Source organism: Eleutherodactylus coqui, chromosome 9, assembly GCF_035609145.1.
Source record: "Eleutherodactylus coqui strain aEleCoq1 chromosome 9, aEleCoq1.hap1, whole genome shotgun sequence".
NCBI lineage: Eukaryota > Metazoa > Chordata > Amphibia > Anura > Eleutherodactylidae > Eleutherodactylus > Eleutherodactylus coqui.
In genome coordinates, this window is record NC_089845.1 from 47,792,313 (window position 1) to 47,815,410 (window position 23,098).

Genomic DNA, 23,098 nt, shown 5'->3' on the forward strand with positions numbered 1-23,098 from the left:
TGTCGAGCAGCAGACCTCAGTGATACAATTGTTGCGATGTGTCTGCAGCTGTAATTGCTCGTTAATGTGATGCTACTGTATTCTTGAGTACAGAGCAGATTCAGTAGCAGGGCTTGCTGGTGAAACATATGCAAGGAAAAGGGAAAGGACAGATTAGAGCAGTCAGTGACATGCTGCTGGGTGCCAGAGCCTTAACCAATGAGCGCACTAAGGGTTTTCATATGCAAATGTTTAAAGTGAACAGAAGGTCATCACAGCCTCATGCAGAAAATCATATGAAGAAAGGGAGAGAACATCGACTGGTGCTGCTGGAAACCCAACAGAGATGACATTGCCAGAAAGGAGGCTTCCACAAAGAAAAGACAATGCACCATTTAGCAATCCGGGGGTATGCAGAAGATGAAAGGGACCTTTCGATGGAGGTATAAGATTTATTACCATCCTATTTAATGATGAGTTCTTGGATGCGATGCATGTTTCCTATTCCGATACTAAGTGTTGCTCTTCTGTTGTTATATTATAACAACAGTCTTACAAAGTGGAAATCTTCCCACAGAATGAATGCTACGGAAGAAAGAATCCTTTTACTGGAAGCCTGTGATGCACTTTTAAATGGACGAAAATCCCCTTTTGAACTCCCAGCGACCAACCCGTCTGAAAGGTATAACTGTCAAGATTATATCAAGCACAGGCACTACATCACAGCTCCTCTCTCCGATGCAGAGGCACATTTTCCTCTAGCTTATGTGATGACAGTACACAAGGAATTTGACACATTCGAGAAACTGTTTAGGGCTATCTACATGCCCCAAAATGTATACTGTATCCATGTGGATGAGAAGTCAAGTGCCGATTACTTGCAGGCGGTCGACGATTTTATAAATTGCTTTCCTAATGCTTTTCTCGCCTCAAAAATGGAGCCTGTGGTTTATGCTGGAATATCGAGACTGCAGGCGGATCTGAACTGCATGAAGGATCTGCTGAAGTCAGAGGTGCGCTGGAAGTATGTGATCAATACGTGTGGACAGGATTTCCCTTTGAAGACTAACAAGGAGATTGTGCAACATTTAAAAAAGTTTAATGGGAAAAATATCACTCCCGGGGTCCTGCCTCCAAATCATGCCATCCCCCGCACCAAATATGTCCATCGTGAGGATATAGCACATGCTTATGTGCGGAGGACCAACATTGTAAAGCCTCCCCCTCCTCATAATATCACCATATACTTTGGGTCGGCATACGTTGCTCTGACAAGGGAATTTACCAAATTTATTCTAGAAGATCCGAGAGCTTTAGATCTACTGAAATGGTCTAAGGACACTTACAGTCCGGATGAACATTACTGGGTGTCACTGAATAGAATACCAGGTATGTAGTATCGAAACCAGTTAGACGCAGTTGGTTTGCTATATCTTACGTGGATTAACCCAAAACAACATTCTTTTACTAAAAGTCCTAGACAATGTATACTTGAAACGTAGCTGGTGGCTCACATTGTTTTGCCTTAAATATTTAGCTCTAAGGCTTGAAGATAAGACGTCTACGATTACTAATAGTATGAGGTCATTTGCCTAGTATACCTATTTTGTTCACCTGTTATTAATTCCATGGCTGCAAAATAGTCTACGCTTTAAAATGCTTTCATTTAAAGAGTGGGACAATGAAAACTCCATTTTCAGGTTCTGTCACATTCATAGTGCCTTATTAATTCATTAGATTACTAAAGTAGACGGGACAATGAAAACTTCATACTCGGCTCTCTGTCACATCCACAGGACCTACATTTGTCCATTAGAATACTAAAGCGGAGAGTAAGGATGGTCTCACACAGGTGGGTCGGATTCCGCATGCGGGAGCTCACAGTGGAAGCTCTGATCCTGGTTGGTAAACCTGCGTTCCTGTCATTTCTGTAAAGCGGATGACCGTGGACGCTCACCGATGGTCATGCGCAGTACAGATTTTTTTTAAAAAGTCAATTGTGGATGGGCTGCGAATCAGACAGCTTCAATGGAAGCCATCCGTGCAGATTCCACAGAGGAATAGAACATGCTGCAATTTAAGATCCACTTGCGGAAATCGCAATTGCTATCCGGTAGAGATGAGCGAGCATACTCGCTAAGAACAATTACTCGATCGAGCATTGTCCTTAGCGAGTATCTCCCCGCTCGGAAGAAAAGGTTCGGCTGCCGGCGCGGGTGACAGGTGAGATGCGGCCATGAGCAAGGGAGAGAGGGAGAGAGAGATCTCCCCTCCGTTCCTCCCCGCTCTCCCCCGCCACTGTCTAGATGAATCCTAATGTTAAAAACCCATATAATGTGTCTAAAACCTAAAGAAAGGTATTGTATATTGAACACACCACATCCAAAAGGTTTAAACTGTAGGATGGATCTAATATTATTAAAACTTTGTTCTGTTAGGGTGGTTTCACATCTGCGCTCAAAGTTCCTGTTTCTTGCGGGGAGCAAGAAAGGGGAAGCCCTGTGGCCGAACAGCTTCGTCTTATGACAGAACTGAAAAACTCCGAACAGACTGATTATAATGGAGTCCATTCACTTTCAGCTCAGCATGCAGACCTTTTTCTTCCATTATTCTGCAACAGAACCTTGGACCAGAGATTCCAACACAGATGTGAAATCACCCTTACTTTTCTCATATGGTCCACTCTGCCATGAAGCCTCATGAAATATCTAGGCCTGTGTTAAGCGTGTCAAAGATGGTCATAAATTTGTACTTCCAAATTCTTCTATGACCTTGAGATTTTAAATTGCCCTTTTATATTGTAACCTTCATATGTTCTATGTTGTGTCCTTGGCTAGAAAAATGCTCAGCCACAGGTAACGTTCTCTTCTCATCCTTGCTTGAGGTTTTTGCCTTGTTTCTCCAACATAAAGACCCCCAACAGGACATTTACTGCACAGGATCAGGTACACAACATTGGGCGCAGAACATGTGAATGTCCCAGGGATCTTACCAGTCATAATCTGTTATAAACAGTTTACAACCAATAGGTCATACATGTCTTAAACATTATAAGTCATACCTATGATACTCAGACATATCCATAAAGAAATGTAGACATCTGTTGAACTGACCTTTGAAACGGCCCTAACAATGGCTGAACACAAAAATGCCTGTTTAACCGTCATGTAAACCTTATATAAAATGTAATAACTTTTGTAAGTTCAAAAAAAGGAAAAACACTAAAAAGGTGACAGTGAAGTAACGCCTTCAATATGTGTTTACAAGAGGATCCTCCAGTATGCCAGGTTCTGAGACAATAATAATAGACTTTGCTGGTACATGTATGAAGCAGCCTCATTTAAGGCCGCCTGCAGACGAGCGGGTCGGATCCGGCAGCGAGAAATCTCGCCGCGCGATCCGACCCCAGAGCCTGCAGGGGCGAGCGCGTACTCACCCGCGCCTGGCGGCCCCGGCTCTTTGATGTGCCGGCTGCCGCGCAGCCGGCGCATGCGCAGACCGGAGCCGGCGGCCAGGTGAGTGCGTGCTCCGCACAAAATTAGAACATGCCGCGGTTTGTTTGCCGCGCGAGATTTCGCGCGGCCAAACCGCGGCCGTCTGCATAGGAGTGCGTATTGTAATGCACTCCTATGCAGACTTTCAGCGGCGGAAATCCCGCGGGAAATCCCGCGGCGGGATTTCCGCTCGTCTGCAGGCGGCCTAAGTCTATGCATTCCTGTTTGGGGCAATTACTATGGAGTGTTTCACAACTAATTTACGAGAATGCATTAATATCATCTGTGTGCATAATGAACATGTCATCGTTTAGCATGTAATTAAAGGTGGGTGTGCATGTTTTGTATGAAATGGAGGGTGTTTTCTTCACTGTAGTCTACTATATGCAAACTCTGTATAATCTCAGATACAGCAGCACCACAAACAGCAAAGCAAAAACCACAGTTTAATACAGGAAATGTTTCTACTGAGGTCTCAGTCAGACGAGCAATTTATTCGAGGGTGTCTAGGTCCGTGAAACCGAAACGCAAAACACATGTATGAGCCTCGTGTGGCGCAGAGTGTAAGCTCTCACCTACGACCTGAAGGTTGCAAGCTCAATCTCCGAATGATTCAGGTAGCTGGCTCAAGGTTAAAGGGGTTGTCCCGCCGCAGCAAGTGGGTCTATATACTTCTGTATGGCCATATTAATGCACTTTGTAATGTACATTGTGCATTAATTATGAGCCATACAGAAGTTATCAAAAGTTATTCACTTACCTGTTCCGTTGCTGGCGTCCTCGTCTCCATGGTTGCCGTCTAATGGCGTCCAGACGCGCTTGCGCAGTCCGGGTCTTCTTCGTTTCTCAATGAGGCTCCGTGTAGCTCCGTGTAGCTCCGCCCCGTCACGTGCCGATTCCAGCCAATCAGGAGGCTGGAATCGGCAATGGACCGCACAGAAGCCCTGCGGTCCACCGAGGGAGAAGATGCCGGCGGCCATCTTCAGCAGGTAAGTAAGAAGTCACCGGAGCGCGAGGGGGGGGGGGGGGGTTTGAAAAAAAAAACCCGTTTTAAACAACCCCTTTAACTCATCCTTCCGAGGTCGGTAAAATGAGAACCCAGCTTGGTGGGGGGTAATAAGTAATAATTACCTGAAAGCGCTGCGGAATAAGTTGGCGCTATACAAATACCAAGATTTATTTATGTATAAAAAAACGCATGACCAAAGCTTCAGACGTGTTTTTATTCCCACTTGTTGTGCGGTCACACGAAGGTAAAATTCGCACACATAGTGCGGCCCCATTGAAAGCAGTGGGAGAGGATCGCTATTCCCTGCAGTGGCTGTGACAGCTGCAGCAGGGGATTCCTTGAATGCGAAACCCCTGGATGCTGTCACATCCAGGGGTTTCACCTTGTTGTCAATGTGGCAGCAGCCCAGCCATATTGAAAACCTATGGAAAAGATCACGCTCTTCAGCCACAGTGCTGTCACAGTGTTCAGTGATGAGGGGACTCCCCGCAGGGATGACGGAATCCCCTGCCACAGCTGTCACAGCTATCCCATTGCTATTAATGGGGCAAGTGCTGCTGCCTCTCCATTGAAAGTACTGAGATGAAGGCAACTCCCACAGGGATTTTCAGGGTGGAGCTTAAAATATAAGCCCTACACCGACTAGAAGCCTAAGCTGCAAGAAAGAAAACAATACATCAAATAGAAATGGTGTCCGGCTCTTCCTTTTCTTCTGCCTAGGGATTGGTCAAAGCGCTCAGCCAATCAGAGGCAGAACTTCCAGGATGTGGGAATTTTTCAATCCCCAGCAAGAAGAACATGAATAAGAAGAGTTCTGGGGACCTGGGAAGAAGACACGCTGCAGCCCAACACGCTTCTAGGTCATGTATTCATAATTTTTATTTGTTTCCTGCAGATAGGGCTTATTTAAGGGCTTTGACTATAGGATTTCCTATTGTCAAAGTTGCATCGATTCAGACAAAAACTGCGTTTTTGTACTAATCGAAAAAAGTGTCCTATTTTTTCCCGGGACAAATTTTAAACACATGTAAAAAACGGACATGTGACCGCTTTCATTGAAAAGCATTGGTTCTAATAGATCTGCTTTAAAAGCACGCCTATACATGAGTTTAAAATTCGCTCGTCTGACTGAGCCCTGATCGGATAATTTTGTTGGGTTTTCCTGGTCTACTGGGAGTTTAGGTCAATTTTTCACATTATCTTCTCATTTTAAGTAAATAGCAGTTTTGCTAGCTATCATACAGGCTACCACATAAGCACAAGTGGTTTGAAAAGTTACTGTCCGTATAAAGCAACCTTCTAGTTCTGGGCAAACAAAGATGGCCGCACACCTTCTCTGACTGCCTCATGCAAACTATGTATTAGTATGGAACATTAGTCTAAGACACTACATGCTGTTTTGATTTACCAGTGCTGCCCACATGAACAGTGCTAGGCGGTCAGATCAGCATGTAGTGTCTTTCTAAATAGGGAAGATGGGCCAATACCTCTCCAGTGCCACCTATATAGAGTCTGACATTGACTTGCAGGAATTCTGCCCTCCAACAGGTGGTGCTGAAGAGGTATTGTTCCATCTTCCCTATTTGCATATTTCTGAGAGGAGCATGGATGGCCTTATAAGTCTTCTCACACCTTAAGGAGAAATGATACGCTTCTCGACCCTAGACTACCAATGCATACTATACACCGTGTGCATCAGGTAGTCAGAAACGTTGCGGACATCTTTGTTTGTTCAGGTCACTTTAAGTCTGGATAAACTCCCATCCATAGGAATAACTGATACCCCAAAAAGATAAACACATGAACGAAAAAATTGGAATGTTTAAATCTAGAGATGAGCGAGCGTACTCGGAAAAGCACTACTCGCTCGAGTAATTTGCTTTATCCGAGTATCGCTGTGCTCGTCCCTGAAGATTCGGGTGCCGCTGCGGCTGACAGGTGAGTCGCAGCAGGGAGCAGGGGAGAGCGGGCGGGAGAGAGGGAGAGAAAGATCTTACCTCCGTTCCTCCCCACTCTCCCCTGCAGCTCCCCGCTCCGTGCCGGAACCCGAATCTTCAGGGACGAGCACAGCGATACTCGGATAAAGCAAATTACTCGAGCGAGTAGTGCTTTTCCGAGTACGCTCGCTCATCTCTATTTAAATCTCATTTTTTATAGTGTATGCTTTCTAAATAAAGAAATACGTCCCCCCGCCACATGGCGCAAATGTAATGTCTAGAGAGCCTAACATTTACAAATGGACTTTGTTAACTGTTGCTTTTAATTATCTGAAGGCTAAATGATCCTTTCAGTGAAATGAGGTTTCTTCATGAAGATTTAAGGACTCTCACATGGGTGGAATTTTTTGTGCATTCCACACCAAAAAAAAATGAGCTTTAATCCGCCGCTTTGAATTCCACAACAAAATCTGCAAGTCACGTTGCAGATTCTGATGCGGAATTGCTGGCATAACTAAGCCATTCTCATTCCACATCAAAATCCACATAGAAGACAACTCCCTTTTTAAGGGTGCATTTAGGTTTAACACTAGAGATGAGCGAACGTACTCGCTAAGGCAAACTACTCAAGTGAGTAGTGCCTTATACGTGTACCTGCTCGCACGTCTCAAAAGATTCGGGGGCCGGCGGGGGGGCGGCGGGGGAGAGCGGGGAGGAACGGGGTGGGGCAGATCTCTCTCTCACTCTCTCCCCCCTGCTCCCTCTGCTCACTCCCACAACTCACCGCTCTCCCCCGCTGACACCCGAATCTTTGGAGACGAGCGGGCAGGTACACACATAAGGCACTACTTGCTCGAGTAGTATGCCTTAGCGAGTACGCTCGCTCATCTCTACTTAACACTCAATTACCGTGCTTTCCCTGATAATAAGCCCTACCCCAATAATAAGTGGACGGAGTGGGGGGCTCAAAATATAAGCTCTCCCCCAAAAATAAGCCTAGGTACACTACATGTAAAAAAAACCCAAAACAATACTTACCTAGCAGCCAGGGTTCGGGTCCTCGCACTGGGCTGCGGCATCATTCATTCAATGACAATGATGTCATTCAATGAATGGCTGTGATTGGTTAATCGAGCACTAGCTCTCATTGGTTGACTCGATCAACCATTCAGAGCATTAGCTTGCTGGAGGCGGGATATTCAAGCCTCGCTACCAGGCAGAACTGGACACAAGGACACGGAAGCCTGCAGCAGCGACGGAGACCAGCGCGAGGGACCTAAATACCAGCTGCTAGATGAGTATTATAATACACCCCCCGAAAATAAGACACTGCCTTTTTTGAGGCAAGAATATTATAAGACAGTGATTAATTTCAGGGAAACACGGTAGTTCACTGGTACTTAATTATTTTATGTTTAGAATGACATGTCCTTTATCCAGTCCCTTTTTACGGCTGTTGCGGGGAAAAACCTGAGATAATATGTAAACATGTATTTTGATGTTGCATTTGGACAATGTTAAATGGCAGCTCTATACTAAAAAACAAATAAATAAAGAATTTGAAAAAAAAAATTGCACGGAACCTACAGATTTTGGTGCAGAATTAATATGACATGCGGTGTATAATACGGAAAAATACCACCGATTTAAAAGGTCCCTTGGGAGTCCCTCCAAAGAAATTGATTTGTCATTTAGACATCAACTAGATTGCATCTGTGTGGGTCTTGGGCTGTGGTAACCATGGAGCCAGTGACATAATTTGCCCTGATATTCCTATGGGATAGGATCAAAGCCAAGGAGAAATAATTGTTTACTGGCTCCATACTGGGATATTAGTTGCAAATTCTAACGAGCTATCAGTGTCATTGTTTGATATGCCTAAAGATAGAATGTTAAAATCTCTTCTCAGGTTTCACAGAAAGCAAAAGAATTAAAAACTGCACCAAAGTTCACTATATGAATGTGGCTTAAAGAGACTATCACTTACTTTTAGCTCTATAAGCTACTGTGTTTCCCCCAAAATAAGACCCACCCCAAAAATAAGCCTTAGCATGATTTTTCAAGTTCTTTTGGGGGAGGCTTGAAATATAAGCCCTACCCCTAAAATAAGCCCTAGTGACAGATTTAAAAAAAAAAGTAATTAGGAATACATGGTGCATGAAAAGGGCCACGAAAACGAAGAAAAACCCCGCGCCCACCATAGACTCCCAGGGTCAGGTTTTTCATTGTTGAGAAGAAGAACCGGGGTCTCCGACTCTGTATTGGTTACCGGGAGCTAAATAAGATAACCGTCAGAAACCAATACACGCTTCCTCTCATCCCTGACCTCTTCAATCAGGTTTCCGGGGCCCAGTGGTTCTCTAAGCTCGACTTGAGCGGAGCTTACAACCTAATCCGTATAAGGGAAGGGGATGCGTGGTAGACAGCCTTTACTACACCTCTTGGGCATTTTGAGTACCTCGTTATGCCATTCGGCTTATGCAATGCCCTGCTCTTTTTCAAGGGTTCATGAATTCCATCTTCCAGAATATCATGGGTATCTTCGGGTGTAGCCTAGAGACAAACATTCACTGGCAATTGCTCGAGGAAAACAGACACGTTTAAATGCTATCAGACTCCCACCCCAGCAGCTGATTGGGGCGGGAGTCTGACAGCAGCAGGTTCCACTCAGGGAGGTGTTGGGGAAACTGCCCCCAGCCTTGCTGGATCGACGGCAGCCAAGGAAGCATGCTCGGTCGTCAAGCAAGATTCAGGCAGCCAGGGGAGGTCACCAGAACAGGGGCTCCCCTGCGCCCAGGTGACAGGGCAGGCGGTGTGGGCACGCGGCCCCGAACACCACCAGAAGGGCCGGCCAACAGTGCAGCAGCGTGAATTACACAAAATCCCCGGGGAGCCTGGGACAGTGAAAGCTGCTTACACCTGGGGCCGGCTGGGGAGCCAGCCTGACTGACAGCAGCAGCGTGGGGGAGAACTGTTGGCCGGGAGCTGGGACTGGAGGATGATACTGGCCTTCCAGGACCTCCAGGGGAGCATTGTCATCAGCCAATCAGGTACAGGGGGTGCCACCAGGCTGTCAGTGTTCTCTCCAGCACTACTTCCTGGTGGCGTCAAGATACACCAGTACCCTGCACAGGCATATAAACATGATGCAGTATTTTCTCTGTACCCTCCAATAGAAGCCTGTTTAAGTTCTCTGCTGATATACACGCTTTCACACTAGCAACAATATATCCTCTGTAGAATATCTGCCCTGTTAACAACAGAGTTTATGTGTCCTGTGTTTAACTGTAAATGGCCGCTGTTTACACTGTGTTATATATGCCTGGGTCATGAGATGCAGACATCCAATGAAACTGCTGCCCATATAAAATAAGCAGGACACATTTGGTGACATCGGCAAGGTACCCTGGCGGCTGATTGACTGCATACTGACCTCTGCAGCAGACATTATGGGAAATTCAATTTTCCTCCGCTTATCACCAAAAATTGGTTCAGGCTGACCGCATTCGATTTCGTGAAAATCTGGCCAATTTTATCACCTGGCGGATCAGGAAGAGCAACACTAATCCATTTTAGCATGAGTTTATGAGAGATTGCTCCTGTCAAACTTGATCACCTTTTACGAGGACGTAGGTTCCAGACTGGAGCGAGGAGAGCCATTGGATCTTGTGTACCCGGGCTTTCCAAAGTGTTTGATACTGTGCCACATAAAAGGTTGGTATATAAAATGAGAATGCTTGGTCTGGATGAGAATCTGGGTAAGTAACTGGTCAGTGATAGAAAGCAGAGGGGGGTTATAAATGGTACCTACTCTGATTGAGTCACCATTACTGGTGGGGTACCAAGGGGCAGTACTGGGGTATATTCTTTTAAATATATTTATTAACAACCTTGTTAATAGCAATATTTGCAGGTTATAAACTATGCAAAGTAGCACAAGAGAGGACAGTATACGGCTGCAAATGGATCTAAATAGGCTGGAGGTTTCGGCAGAAATGTGGCAAATGAGGTTTAACACTGATAAATGTAAGGTTCTGCACATGGGCAGGAAATACATGTCACCATTACACACTAAGTGGGAAACCACTGGGAAACACGGACATAGAAAAGGACTTGGAGAAACTACCCTGTTTCCCTGAAAATAAGACATACCCTGAAAATAAGACAAAGCATGATTTTCCAGAATTTTTGAGGATGCAAAATGATTTTTCAGGCTTTTTGAGAATGCTTGAAATATAAGCCCTACTCCAAAATTAAGCCCTGCTAACAGTTAATTAAAATAGTCAATTTAAATAGTGTCCAGGCAGCTATACATGTAAAAAAGTTAAACCGTTTTGAACAAAAATTAATATAAGACACTGTCTTATTTTCAGGGAAACATGGTATAAGCTTAACTGAAGCAACCAGTGTCAGGCAGCTGCTGCCAAGGCAAATAGGATCATGGGGAGCATCAAAAGAGATCTAGGGGTGCATGATGAGAGCATTGATCTTCCTCAAGTCCCTGGTCAGACCACACATGGAATATTGGGGACAGCTTTGGGCACCGGTACTCAAGAGGATTTTCACACACAATATGCAGAGAATAGAACAGACTGATTTCATTGGGTTAGTTTAGATGTGTGTATATGGCATGCACATTTCGGTTACTCAAAAAAATACGCAGGATTCTCTATTTTACTGCACATCCGCGTAAGGAAAGAGAACATATCGAACTTGTTACACTAATTGGCTATTTCAATGGCTGAGAACATCAGTGTATTTTTTTTTTTGTGCGCATGAATTGCGCACGCAAATACTCAAGCCCATTCCACAAAAGTGTACCGCAAAAATCACACGCAAATATGCTTACGCTCAGGTGAATCCGGCTTAAGTAAAAAATAATTCTTCTCATTGCTTTCAATAAAGCAAAAAGTAAGGAAGACACTGGAGTGTAGGGATCCCCGTTCTCTTCCTAAAGTTCTATGATTAGAGATGATACCGTGTTATATCATAGATAGAGATGAGTGAGTATACTCGCTAAAGGCAATTGCTCGAGCGAGCATTGCCTTTAGCGAGTATCTCCCCGCTCGAGACGAAAGGTTCGGGTGCCGGCGCGGGGGAGCGGTGAGTAGCGGCAGTCAGCAGGGAGGAGCGGGGGGGGGGGGGGGGGAGAGGGAGAGAGAGATCTCCCCTCCGTTCCGCCCCGATCTCCCCCGGAGCTCCCTGCCCGCCGCCGGCACCCGAACCTTTTGTCTCGAGCGGGTAGGTACTCGCTAAGGGCAATGCTCGCTCGAGCAATTGCCTTTAGCGAGTATACTCACTCATCTCTATCTATGATATAACACGGTATTATGTTGGTAAAGTTTAAATGTTTATTTAAGTAATTAAGGGGTTAAACAAAATCTCCAATTTATACTACTGGATATAAAAGTTTTAGACACAAGCTGTATGTTTGCTGTAATTAGGATGTGTCATTGCTACAACACTTCTCGCTGCCTGTTTAATAGGATGTAAGAGTGGAAAGCTAAGAGAAGCGAAGCCACAAAAACTAGTTAAAAGATTAAGCAGCACAACCTGCATCATAGAAATCATTAACTTTCTGGAAGACACATGCTAGTTAGCAGTGAGGGACTCAGCTTAATCATTTGAAGGCCGGCTGCACACAAACGGATCTGCATTGCGATACCACAGTAAATACTGCTATGTAATAATAATAATCTTTATTTGTATAGCGCCAACTTATTCTGCAGCGCTTTCAGGCATGGACAAATGCAAAACAATACAACAATTACAATGTGAGGTACATTGGGTTAGACACAAATGGGTTGAGGGTGGTACAGGAGGTGCAAGGGGTGGGGAACACAGGCAATAGGAAGTTTTATGTACAGATCATTTATCAGACGGCAAACAGGGTGGAGCACCATAGGGAGGGGCGAGGGACTAGGTCAGGAGATTTGGTATGCTTCCCTGAAGAGGTGCGTTTTTAAAGGGGTTGGCCCGCGCCGAAACGGGTTTTTTTTTTTATAACCCCCCCCCCCCCGTTCGGCGCGAGACAACCCCGATGCAGGGGTTAAAAAAACAAACCGCTCAGCGCTTACCTGAATCCCGGCGGTCCGGCGTCTTCATACTTACCTGCTGAAGATGGCCGCCGGGATCTGCTCCCTCCATGGACCGCAGCTCTTCTGTGCGGTCCATTGCCGATTCCAGCCTCCTGATTGGCTGGAATCGGCACGTGACGGGGCGGAGCTACACGGAGCCGGCATTCTGCACAAGCGGCTCCATTGAAGAGAGCAGAAGACCCGGACTGCGCAAGCGCAGCTAATTTGGCCATCGGAGGGCGAAAATTAGTCGGCTCCATGGGAACGAGGACGCTAGCAACGGAGCAGGTAAGTAAAAAACTTTTTATAACTTCTGTATGGCTCATAATTAATGCACAATGTACATTACAAAGTGCATTAATATGGCCATACAGAAGTGGGGGGGGGACAACCCCTTTAAGGGGACAACCCCTTTAAGGCACGTCTGAAATTTCGTGCATCGGGAATTGTCCAGATGCCTTGGGGTAGAGCATTCCAGAGGATGGGTGCTGCTCTAGTGAAGTCCTGTAGGCGAGCATGAGAGGTTCGTATTACAGGGGTGTTTAGTCTGAGTGTGTTAGCGCTTCTTCCTGCACCCTTGTGGAAACTTATTGCGATTTCCGCAAGCAGAGGAAAAATCGCAGCATGTTCTATTTTAGTGCGGATGCCACACGGACCGCTTCCATTGAAGTCAATGGAAGCCGTCTCACCCGCGGCCCATCCGCAATTGACATTGCGGATATTTTGCAGGTTTGCAGCTAGGCGATGACGTGGGAAAATAAATATTGAAAAAAATAAATCTGTGCTGCGCATGTCTGACGGCGGCTCACTGCAGCCATCTGCAGTACAGGTACGAGCGGACACTGTTTTGATAAATTATATTTGACATTTTTGAGATGTACTTCAAACATTTAAATGGTCACTGCAGTCTCTATGATACCCAGTGGGATAAATAGCAAAAGTAGAAATCACTTTATTTACCTAAAATGACCTTTTTATGTTGAAAAAAAATCACAGTAAAACATTGGCAACTAGGGGTCTCACTTTCTTCTATTTTCTGTCCACTGCCTGTTGTCTTGCAAAGTTCTTCTATAGTAATGGACACACTGAGTCGAATTACAGGGTTTGGAGTGGGTGCTTTGCTTTCTGTTTTCTCATGCTGCTTATAGATGTAGAAGGGATGAACAGGGAGTTACTGGAGGGAGACAGAGGTAGAGACTCACAAAGAGACATGGCTGCAGCTTCTAGTAAGTGTTTACTGTCTCACAGCTCCTGAAATCATATCTACACTGCTCTGTACTGCTGTATAATGACATATATGATGCTGTTACTTATGAGACTGTGTCACATAGATGGAGAAAATGATATCCTGGTCTCTTATGGCCCAATGTCCACTTGCACGCACGGATTCCACTGCTGAATCCCGCAGCTGTGTTCAGCCGTGCCTGCGGACATGGGGAGAAAAAAAAACATTTTCTTACCTGTCCAGCTCCAGCACGGATCTCCTCTGTGCAAGCTGGATCTTCCTTGTTTAGCACGGCGCATGCGTCCGGACGTGTCGCCGACGTGACAGACGCATGCGCAGTGCTATTTTTTTTAATCTCCTGCTTTCCTGCGTCCACATCCTCTTTAAGCAAAAAAAGGGAATATAATAATGTTCTAACACTATGTGTCTTTATCTCCCATTAATAGGGATGTGCCAAGATGGCATCCCTGTTCATATGCCTTATTAGAGCATATAAAAGTCAGAGTGGGGTTCACCACTCAAGAGCGGCTGCTCTTCTGGCAGATGTTGTGCTATACTGATATTACAGGATGGCTATTCATATGAATGGCCATCCTGTAATAGTGCATTTCCTTGAGAATGGCTTAGATGGCCATGACTTCATCTAGCAAAATCCTGCTTTCAACACCCCCAGAGGTCAGCTGTTCTCCACCCCAGGCTCCACATTCAGAGAGGGGTAGTGCATATCACAACCCCCTTAACCTTAGTGGACAACATCACTATTCTTAGAACTTAGTTAGATATTTACCTGAGTTCCATATGTCATGAGCCATAGTAGTGAGTGACATTGGTAGTGTTGAAGCAACAGAGGGTTTTTTCCCTACAATTTCTGGCCCTGAAGTCCCATCAGCATTGTGCAACAGAAATCCAGAGTCATCTGAGCAGACAATGTTTTTCCGCTTTTCAGTGACCCATTTTTGGGATCTTTTGGTCATTGCAGTCTTCCCTTTTTGTTTCTCTTAGACAGTAATGGTGCTCGTACTTCAGCCATTGTAGCCCTTCCATGCTAAGGAACAATGAGTTGTGTGTTCAGAGATATTAGTTGGAGCAGCAGCATTGTATTCCTCTGCAACTTGTTAGACTGTACACCACCTGTTCGGCACAATGATTCTTGACATCCTCCTCTGAACCCTTGCGTTGAATTGTTTATGTCCAGAGAAACCCTTTTTGCTGGGTGTTTTTCATTTGTATTGTGTGAGTTGACCCTCCAAGATTAGTAGGTTTGAAATACTGGCCCCCAGAGGCATAACTTGAAGCTGCTGGGCCCCAGTGCAAAATCTGGAACGGGGTCCCCAACCATAAAGCTTCATTGATAGTATTGGTTTGCACTATGGGGAAGAGAGACTTTTTGGGCCCCCTAGAGCTCCTGGGCCCATGTGTGACCGCACCCTCTGCACCCCCTATAGTTACACCAGTGCTGACCCCAATTAGTCTAGCAGCATGAGCATTTCATGGTATCACTATGACAAAGGACCCCAGCCTTATACCCCCCTGCCATATGATAAATGTTTATATTACAAAATGTAATAAATCTTTATTCTCTAGTATGGCTCAGGCTTGCAAATTTTATAATACATTTCCCAATGTTCACTGCAGTGAAAACCCACTATTTATTTACCTATTGTTTGCCCATTGGGACTTATTTTATGCAAGTTCTATAATAACATGATTTTGTGCTATACTTAGTTTTTTGCATCTTACAGCAATTGTGATTTTGTTAGTGTATTTAATAGACATTCAATATTTTTTGTGCCATTAGACATGATAAATTAGAATGACATAGTCGAGGTTTAGTAACATGGAGCTTGCAGTGGATACAGTATATGTGCAAGACATTAGGAAAAAGCTGGCCTCAGAGGAACCTTCACTCTCTTCCATAGTTGAAGATTAACTAGTCAACTCCGATAGTGGTAAAAAGTAACTTGAGAGACTCAGGAATTTATAGAAAATTATCCAAGTGTTCATTTCTCACCCTATTTAAGCACCATTGACTTTTTAACCTTTAACGATACACGATGTAAGTTTATGTCCTGGATGGGGGGCTTTTAACTCACCAGGACGGAAACTTACATCCTGCCAATGATCCGGCTCAGAAGTGAGTCTGCGCCATACTGCAGAGGGAGCCAACTGTGATTGATAGCCGGCCTCCCGTTGCAACAGCAGGGGTAGATGAGAACATCGATCCCCGCTCTTAAATCCTTACATGCCACAATCAATGTACATTGTGGCATATAAAGGATTCACAGATGGTGCGCACTCCCTCTGTGACGTCATTGGCACTTCACAATGTAATCACTGAGAGCCAATGGGTTGCCATGTAAACAGTACACCATATACTGGTGTCCTGTCCTACCATGGCCTGCAATCGCTGTTGTGAGCCCTCGTACCACTAGTAGGGGTGACTGACTGTTGTATGCGATGGCCCCCCAGACCATCACACCAGCAGGGGGCAGTGTGCCGCTGTATAGCGAAGGCAGGATTGAGGTGTTCACTCCGGGGTCTCCAGACATGAACATGTCAGTGCCCAAACTAAACCTGGATTCCTTGCTGAAGACAACCCAGTTCCACTCCATAGCAGTGCAGTTGCAAACATAATGTGCGTCATGAGACCAAATCTCCTTCAGCCAAGCGCCTGGATATGGTGCCAACAGACAAAGGGGTCTGTAACAATGGTGCCACCTGTCTCTAGATAGCAGACAACAAAACAGTTGGAGCTGCTCTTGCTGATCACTTGATCAGATGATGCTCTCTACAGGTGGTCTGTCGAGGGCGTCCTGAGCCCAGTCGCTTTCTGTGCCTGTCCTCACGAAATCAGAGCATGGTGGGTTCAAGTTCCCTGTTGGAACATAGAAAGAATGTTTTTTTCTTAAAAGTGCTTTGAAAAAAAATTAGTTTTTCTTTATAAGAGCCTTTATTTATTTTCATGACAAAAAATAAAGCAAAAAAACCGACAGATTTAGTATTGCCACCCATAATGACTTGAGCAATAAAATGAGAACACTATTTATCCCGCAGGGTGAGCATTTTAAATAGCTAAAACGAAAAAAGGGGTTTGGTCCAGTGTTAGCCACTAGAGCATAATGTGATTGTTCCCAGTAAGAGAAACCACGTAATCCTGTAGATCTGAAAGATCGCTATAACATCGTGTTAGCCATTAAAATGTATCATATCTACAAGATTACTTGGTTTCTCTTACTTAGAACAATCACATTATAAATAACTGAAATGCCAAAATTGCTGTTTCATGTTCATTCTGCTTAACAAAAACAAAAGCAGTGAAAGAAGTCATGTCTACCTTAGTGGCGATTATGAAAAGTACAAGTCATCCCACCAGAAACAAACCATCATACAGCTCTGTGGATGGAAAAGTAAAAATCCAATTATGCCCCTGCTCCAGATTTCTGACGAGAGTTCTCAGTACAAAATCAGCCTTACTCCATGTCTAGAAAATACATACAGTGGGAGACATTGTTTCGGCCATAGTGTGGCCTTTCTCAAGCCATAGTTTGACCGAAACATTGTCTCCAATGTATGTATTATATTAGACATAGAGTAAGGGCGCATTCAGATGACCGTATATCGGACAGGTTTTCACGCCGGCCGATATACAGCGTCCCTCTCTGCAGGGGGAGGAGGCTGGAAGAGCCGCGAGCAGTTTACTGAGCTCCCGCCCCCTCTCTGCCTCCTCTCCGCCCCTCTGCACTCTTTGCAATGAGAGGAGGTGGGATGGGGCGGGGCTAAGTTTTGAGGAATTAGCCCCGCCCCATCCCGTTTCTCCTCATTGAAAAAAGTGCAGGGGGGCAGAGAGGAGGCAGAGAGGGGGCGGGAGCTCAGAGTACTGCTCCTGGCTCTTCAAGTCTCCTCCCCCTGCAGAGAGGGATGCCATATATCGGCCGGCGTGAATATGCGGCCGATATACGGTCGTCTGAATGCACCCTAAAGTTGATTTTGTCCTGACAACTCTTATCAGAAGTCTGGTGCAGGGGCATATTTAAATATTTGGCTGATTTTGGAGCCGCTCTTGGCCACAGCTATTTTGACTGACGCCGGTAAAGAATTTTTTTCTACAGTTTGCAAAAACAAATATGTTATGAGTTTTTGAAATCAGCAACACAAAAATAAAAATTGTTAGTAAAACTTGAGTGTTTTTATTGTGCAAAAGTAGAAAACCCTAAAAAAATATATATAAATATAATTATGGTATCGTCATAACTGAATACCCCTCAAAATAAAGTTATCATCTCATTTATACTGCACAGTAAAACACCATAACCCCCCCCCCCCCCCCCAAAAAAAAATTGTGCATTTTTTACCCTGCCACTTCCAAAAAGTTAATAAAACTTATACAATACATTATATAGTGCTATTAAAATAATACAACTCATCCAAGAAAAAAATAAAGCCTAATATCATTAATTACCTCGGAGTCCAAGCAGTCTGGGCAGAGTCTAGGACCTTTCCTCTCCTTGCGAATTCTCCCCACTCTGCTGTGTTATCCTGTGTTCAGATGCACCAGTCTGTCAATCAGCTCTGTGTATTCTCTGCTCCAGCACACCTTAGGAGTTACATTGCCCACAATATGACAGTTTTGGAGCATTTTTCTCAGTCTTTCCTGAATGTCCTACACAGCAGTACATATACAGATGGAGATGTAGCAAGATCCATTCAGGGTGGGAAATACCGGAGATCGAAACAAAGTGTCCAAATGAAGAATCTTCTCTTGCTTAAAGGGGTTGTCCCGAGGCAGCAAGTGGGTCTATACACTTCTGTATGGCCATAATAATGCACTTTGTAATATACATTGTGCATTAATTATGAGCCATACAGAAGTTATAAAAAGTTTTATACTTACCTGCTCCGTTGCTGGCGTCCTCGTCTCCATGGTGCCGACTAATTTTTGGCCTCCGATGGCCAAATTAGCCGCGCTTGCGCAGTCCGGGTCTTCAGCAGTCTTCTATGGAGCCGCTCGTGCCAGAGAGCGGCTCCGTGTAGCTCCGCCCCGTCACGTGCCGATTCCAGCCAATCAGGAGGCTGGAATCGGCAGTGGACCGCACAGAAGAGCTGCGGTCCACGAAGACAGAGGATCCCGGCGGCCATCTTCAGCGGTAAGTATTGAAGTCACCGGAGCGCGGGGATTAAGGTAAGCGCTCCGGTAAACTTTCTTTACTTCCCTGCATCGGGGTTGTCTCGCGCCGAACGGGGGGGGGGTTGAAAAAAAAAAAACCCGTTTCGGCGCGGGACAACCCCTTTAAAAGTCTAGCCTGGCATATGGAGGAATTAGGGGTGCTCCAAAATAGCGTTTGGCAGATGCTCTTGGCTGGAATCTAAGTACATTCTGCCCATGACGTCGCTGTGGCTATGGTCGGGTGAGCATAGCTGTCTTCTGGAGAAGACCTTCCTTTGCTCCTATTTACAAAAGCTAATAGCCTCAATCAGCCATCTATCTATGGTGAATTTGGAGGCTCCCTCCCTCTCTTTTTTTAGGCCACAAACAGGTGATCCATTTTCCAGAAACTATCAGACCAGGAAATATAGATTCTCAGACATCTGTGTACATTTAGTGTCTGCAGTGTCTGTAAGCACCTTTCCTCCTCTGAGATTGGTTTGACACACAGGCCTGGCAGGACCATCTCTAGATTGATATCGGCATAAGATAGGCATTTAGGTCTGGAAAGAGGGTAGAGTTCTCAATACTACCTTATTCGCAGAAAATAGCATAGTGACATAGTATGTTAGGCTGAAAAAGACATATGTCCATGTAGTTTATCCTATTACCCCACCCCAAGGTTGATCTAAAGAAAGGCAAAAAAAACTGTAAAGTAGAAGCCAATTTTCCTCATGTAATGGAAAAACATTCCTTCCCAACTCCAACCTGGCAATTGGAATAATCACTGGATCATCGACCCTTCTGAAATAACCAGTGACTGTAACATGTAATATTGCTACACTCAAGAAAGGCATCCAGGCCCCTCTTAAACTCCTTTAGTAAGTTTGCCTTCTCCACGTCCTCAGGCAGAGAGTTCCATAGTCCCACTGCTCTTACAGTAAAGAACCCTCTTCTAGGTCTGTATAAAAACCTGTTTTCTTATAGACGTAGAGGATGCCCCTTTGTTACAGTCACAGTCTTGGGTATAAATAGATGATGGGAGAGATCTCTGTATTGTCCTTTGATACATTAATACATAGTTATTAGGTCGTTTCTCAAGTGTCTTTTTTCTAAAGTAAATAACCCTAATTTTGATATCCTCTCTGGGTATTGTAGCCAAGCCATTCCATTTATTACTCTAGTTGCCCGCCTTTGAACCTGCTCAGGCTCTGATATGTCCTCCTTGAGTACCGGTGCCCAAAACTGTCCACAATATTCCATGAGTGGTCTGACCAGTGATTTGTTAAGAGGAAGAACAATTTTCTCATCATGTGCCCCTAGACCTCTTTTGATACATGCTATGGTACTTTTTGCCTTGGCAGCAGCTGCCTAACACTAGTTTCTCCAGTTAAGTTTCCAGTTAACTAAAATCCTCAAGTCCTTCTACCTGTCAGTTTCCCCAGTGTTTTCCCATTAAGTGCGTAATGGTGACATGTATTTTCCCTGCCCTTCAGCATAACCTTACATTTACCATTGATTCTCCCCAGTCCAGTCTAAAATGTACCTCCTTGTAGAAGCTGATCAGGTTGGTTTGACAGGAGCAACCCCTCATAAACCCATGCTGATATGGCATAATACAGCTATTTAGCTTGAGGTACTCCAGGATAGCATTTCTTAAAAAACTCTTCGAACAATATTTAAATGTTAGAAGTAAGACTTACCAGCCTGTAGTTTCCAGATTTACTATTCGACTCCTTTTTGAATATTGGCACCACATTTGCTATGTGTCAATTCAGTGGTAAAGACCCTGTCACTATAGAGTCCTTACAAATAAGAAACAATGGTCTGTCTATCATATTACCTAATTCTTTTAGAATCTGGGGGTGTATGCCATCGTGAACCTGACAATTTTAATTTGTTTAAGGTGGCTCTGCATATCTTCCTGGGTTAAACTGATGACATTTAGTGGAGAGTTTACTTTATAACAGCATTTCATCTGACATTTCATTTTCCTCTGTGAATACACTGTTAAAAAAAACTAATAGATTTACTTTCTCCTCATCACTTTCTCCAATTTTTCTTACATTATTTATTAAAGGGCCAACACTTTCAGTATTAATCTTTTTACAATATATATAGTTGAACAGTTTAGGGTTAGTTTTGCTTTTTAGCAATGAGTCTCACTATCTCCATCTTTGCTGTTTTTATCTGTTTTTTACAGAATTTATTTTTTTCCTTATAGGTTTTTAGTGCTTCTTTGCTGCCCTCTTGTTTTAGTAGTTTAAACAATTTCTTTTGTTGTCTGTTACCCCCTTACATCTTTATTGAGCCACATTGGTTTTCTTCTATTAGGTAGGAACTACTCACAGTGAGCATTTTAAGATATTTCTTATTTACTGTCTCAACCTTATTGACTGGGACAATGTATTCAGAAATAAGAGTAAAGGGCATTTTTGCACTGATTGAACTTTGCCTTCCTAAAGTTTAGTATTTTTGTAGCTCCCCAATAAAATGCACTATTGAAAGATAAGTGCAAATTTCTTATATTATGGTCATTATTTCTCAGTTGCTCCCCAACCTGTATCCCTGTTATTCTGTTGCTTATATTAAGTCCAAAATGGCCATCACTCTAGTTGGGTCCTGTGCAAGTTGGGAAAGGTATTTATCTTTAGATATTGTGTTATCTTTATATAAACGTGTTATCTTTACGAGATCCACAGGTTTCAGCTTCCCAGTTGATATTCAGATAATTAAGTCTCCCATAATTACCTGAATGTGATTTATGTGATTTTCGTCTATTGGCTTTAGTAATAGATTTTCAGTAGCTTCTGTTATATTTGGTGGTCTATAAAAAAATTCCTAAGGATTTTATTATTGTTTTCCCCTCCATGTATTTGTACCCATAGAGACTCCACATGTTCATCTCTCTCCCATATATCTTCACGCAGTATGGTCTTTAAATAGGACTTTACATAAAATCACCCCCCCCCCCTCTCCACACACACACTTTTTCTGTTTTTTACAATTTTTCCTGAACAGACTGTAACCTTGTAAGTGAATTGCCCAGTCACAGCTTGTAACCAGCCAGGTCTCCGTTATTCCCACTATGTCATATTTTTCCTTAGACATTATTACTTCCAGTTGTTCAACCTATTGTTCAGACTTCTAGCATTAGTCAACATACAGTTTAGAAAGTTTTGGTTATTTTTTTATATTAATTGTATCCTTATTAATTGTTCTGCCAGTTCAAACTGTTCTAATCCTTCCCACCGCTCCACCTCCATGTTCATTACTTAGTCCCAGGTCACTGTCTATACTGTCTTCCCCTCTATCTCTCTGGTTGTCCTCTGTCCCAGTCCCTAGTTTAAACACCCTTCCAACTTTATAGCCATCTTCTTACCCAGCACAGCTGCACTCTCCCCAATTCAGATGTAGCCCATCCCTATGGTACAAGCTGCAACCAGTGGCAAAGTTGGCCCAGTTCTCCAGGAACCCAAACCCTTCCTTCTTACACCAACTCAAGATAGATAAAGTTCCTTTGCAACCAACTCTTGCAGTTTGCAGAGCCATTTGACACACAATTGCCACCATGAAAACTACCCTGTTTCCCCGAAAATAAGAAGCGTCCTATATTAATTTTTGCTCCCAAATAGACGCTACGTCTTATTTTCAGGGGGTGTCTTATTTCGCCGCGGCATTCCGTCTGTGGCCGCTAATTCCTCAATTGGCCAGCTTTGTGGACGAAATTTCTCAGAAATCTTGTCCAAATGGGACAGCAAATCTGTCACGGCAAAGCTGGGAGAAGCCAGTGTTGTGGTGCGGATTCACCGGCCACAGAAACGGAAAAACGTGCAGCCAGGTCGCTTCAAAACAAGCGGCTGAGTGCCGTGGGTTTCTATTCTCCTCGTTCACCCTGGATTGCTGTGGGGGCGAAGGGCTGGAGGAAGCACGCTTCCCGCCGCCTCCAGGAGCGAGGTCCCCCCCTCCCGCCGCCCCTGCCTCCTCACCGCTCAGTGCTCTGTCCTCCATTGACAGCTCCCCTTCAGCGCCGCGCGCCGGGAAGAAGTCGGTCAGCCTCTTGGGTCCCGTTCTTGTTTGTCTTCTCCTGCTCATCGGTGCGTGCAGCAGCTCCTCCGGCACCTTTCCGGTAAGTTTAGGGACCTCGGGGTTCTTCTTAGTAGCTTTAAAAGTTGCTTGGGGTGATCCTCTGTACGGAGCTCAACAAAAAGCGACCGCCATTAGAGCCGTCCAG

The 23,098-nt window shown here is 44.5% G+C and overlaps 1 protein-coding gene across 2 annotated transcripts in view; it reads left to right on the plus strand.

The window, feature by feature from the left end:
- Positions 1–288: 288 nt before the first annotated feature.
- LOC136579064 (N-acetyllactosaminide beta-1,6-N-acetylglucosaminyl-transferase-like) overlaps positions 289–23,098 on the plus strand; it is a 65,333-nt gene continuing 42,523 nt past the window's right edge. Inside the window, exons 1-2 of one of the 2 annotated variants that reach the window (XM_066579354.1) lie at positions 289–422; positions 557–1,368. In XM_066579354.1, the coding sequence (XP_066435451.1) occupies positions 391–422; positions 557–1,368 (844 nt within the window). In that variant the 5' untranslated portion in view covers positions 289–390. Of the gene's footprint in view, positions 1,369–23,098 lie in introns of both variants that reach the window. The other variant, XM_066579353.1, reaches the window with a different exon arrangement.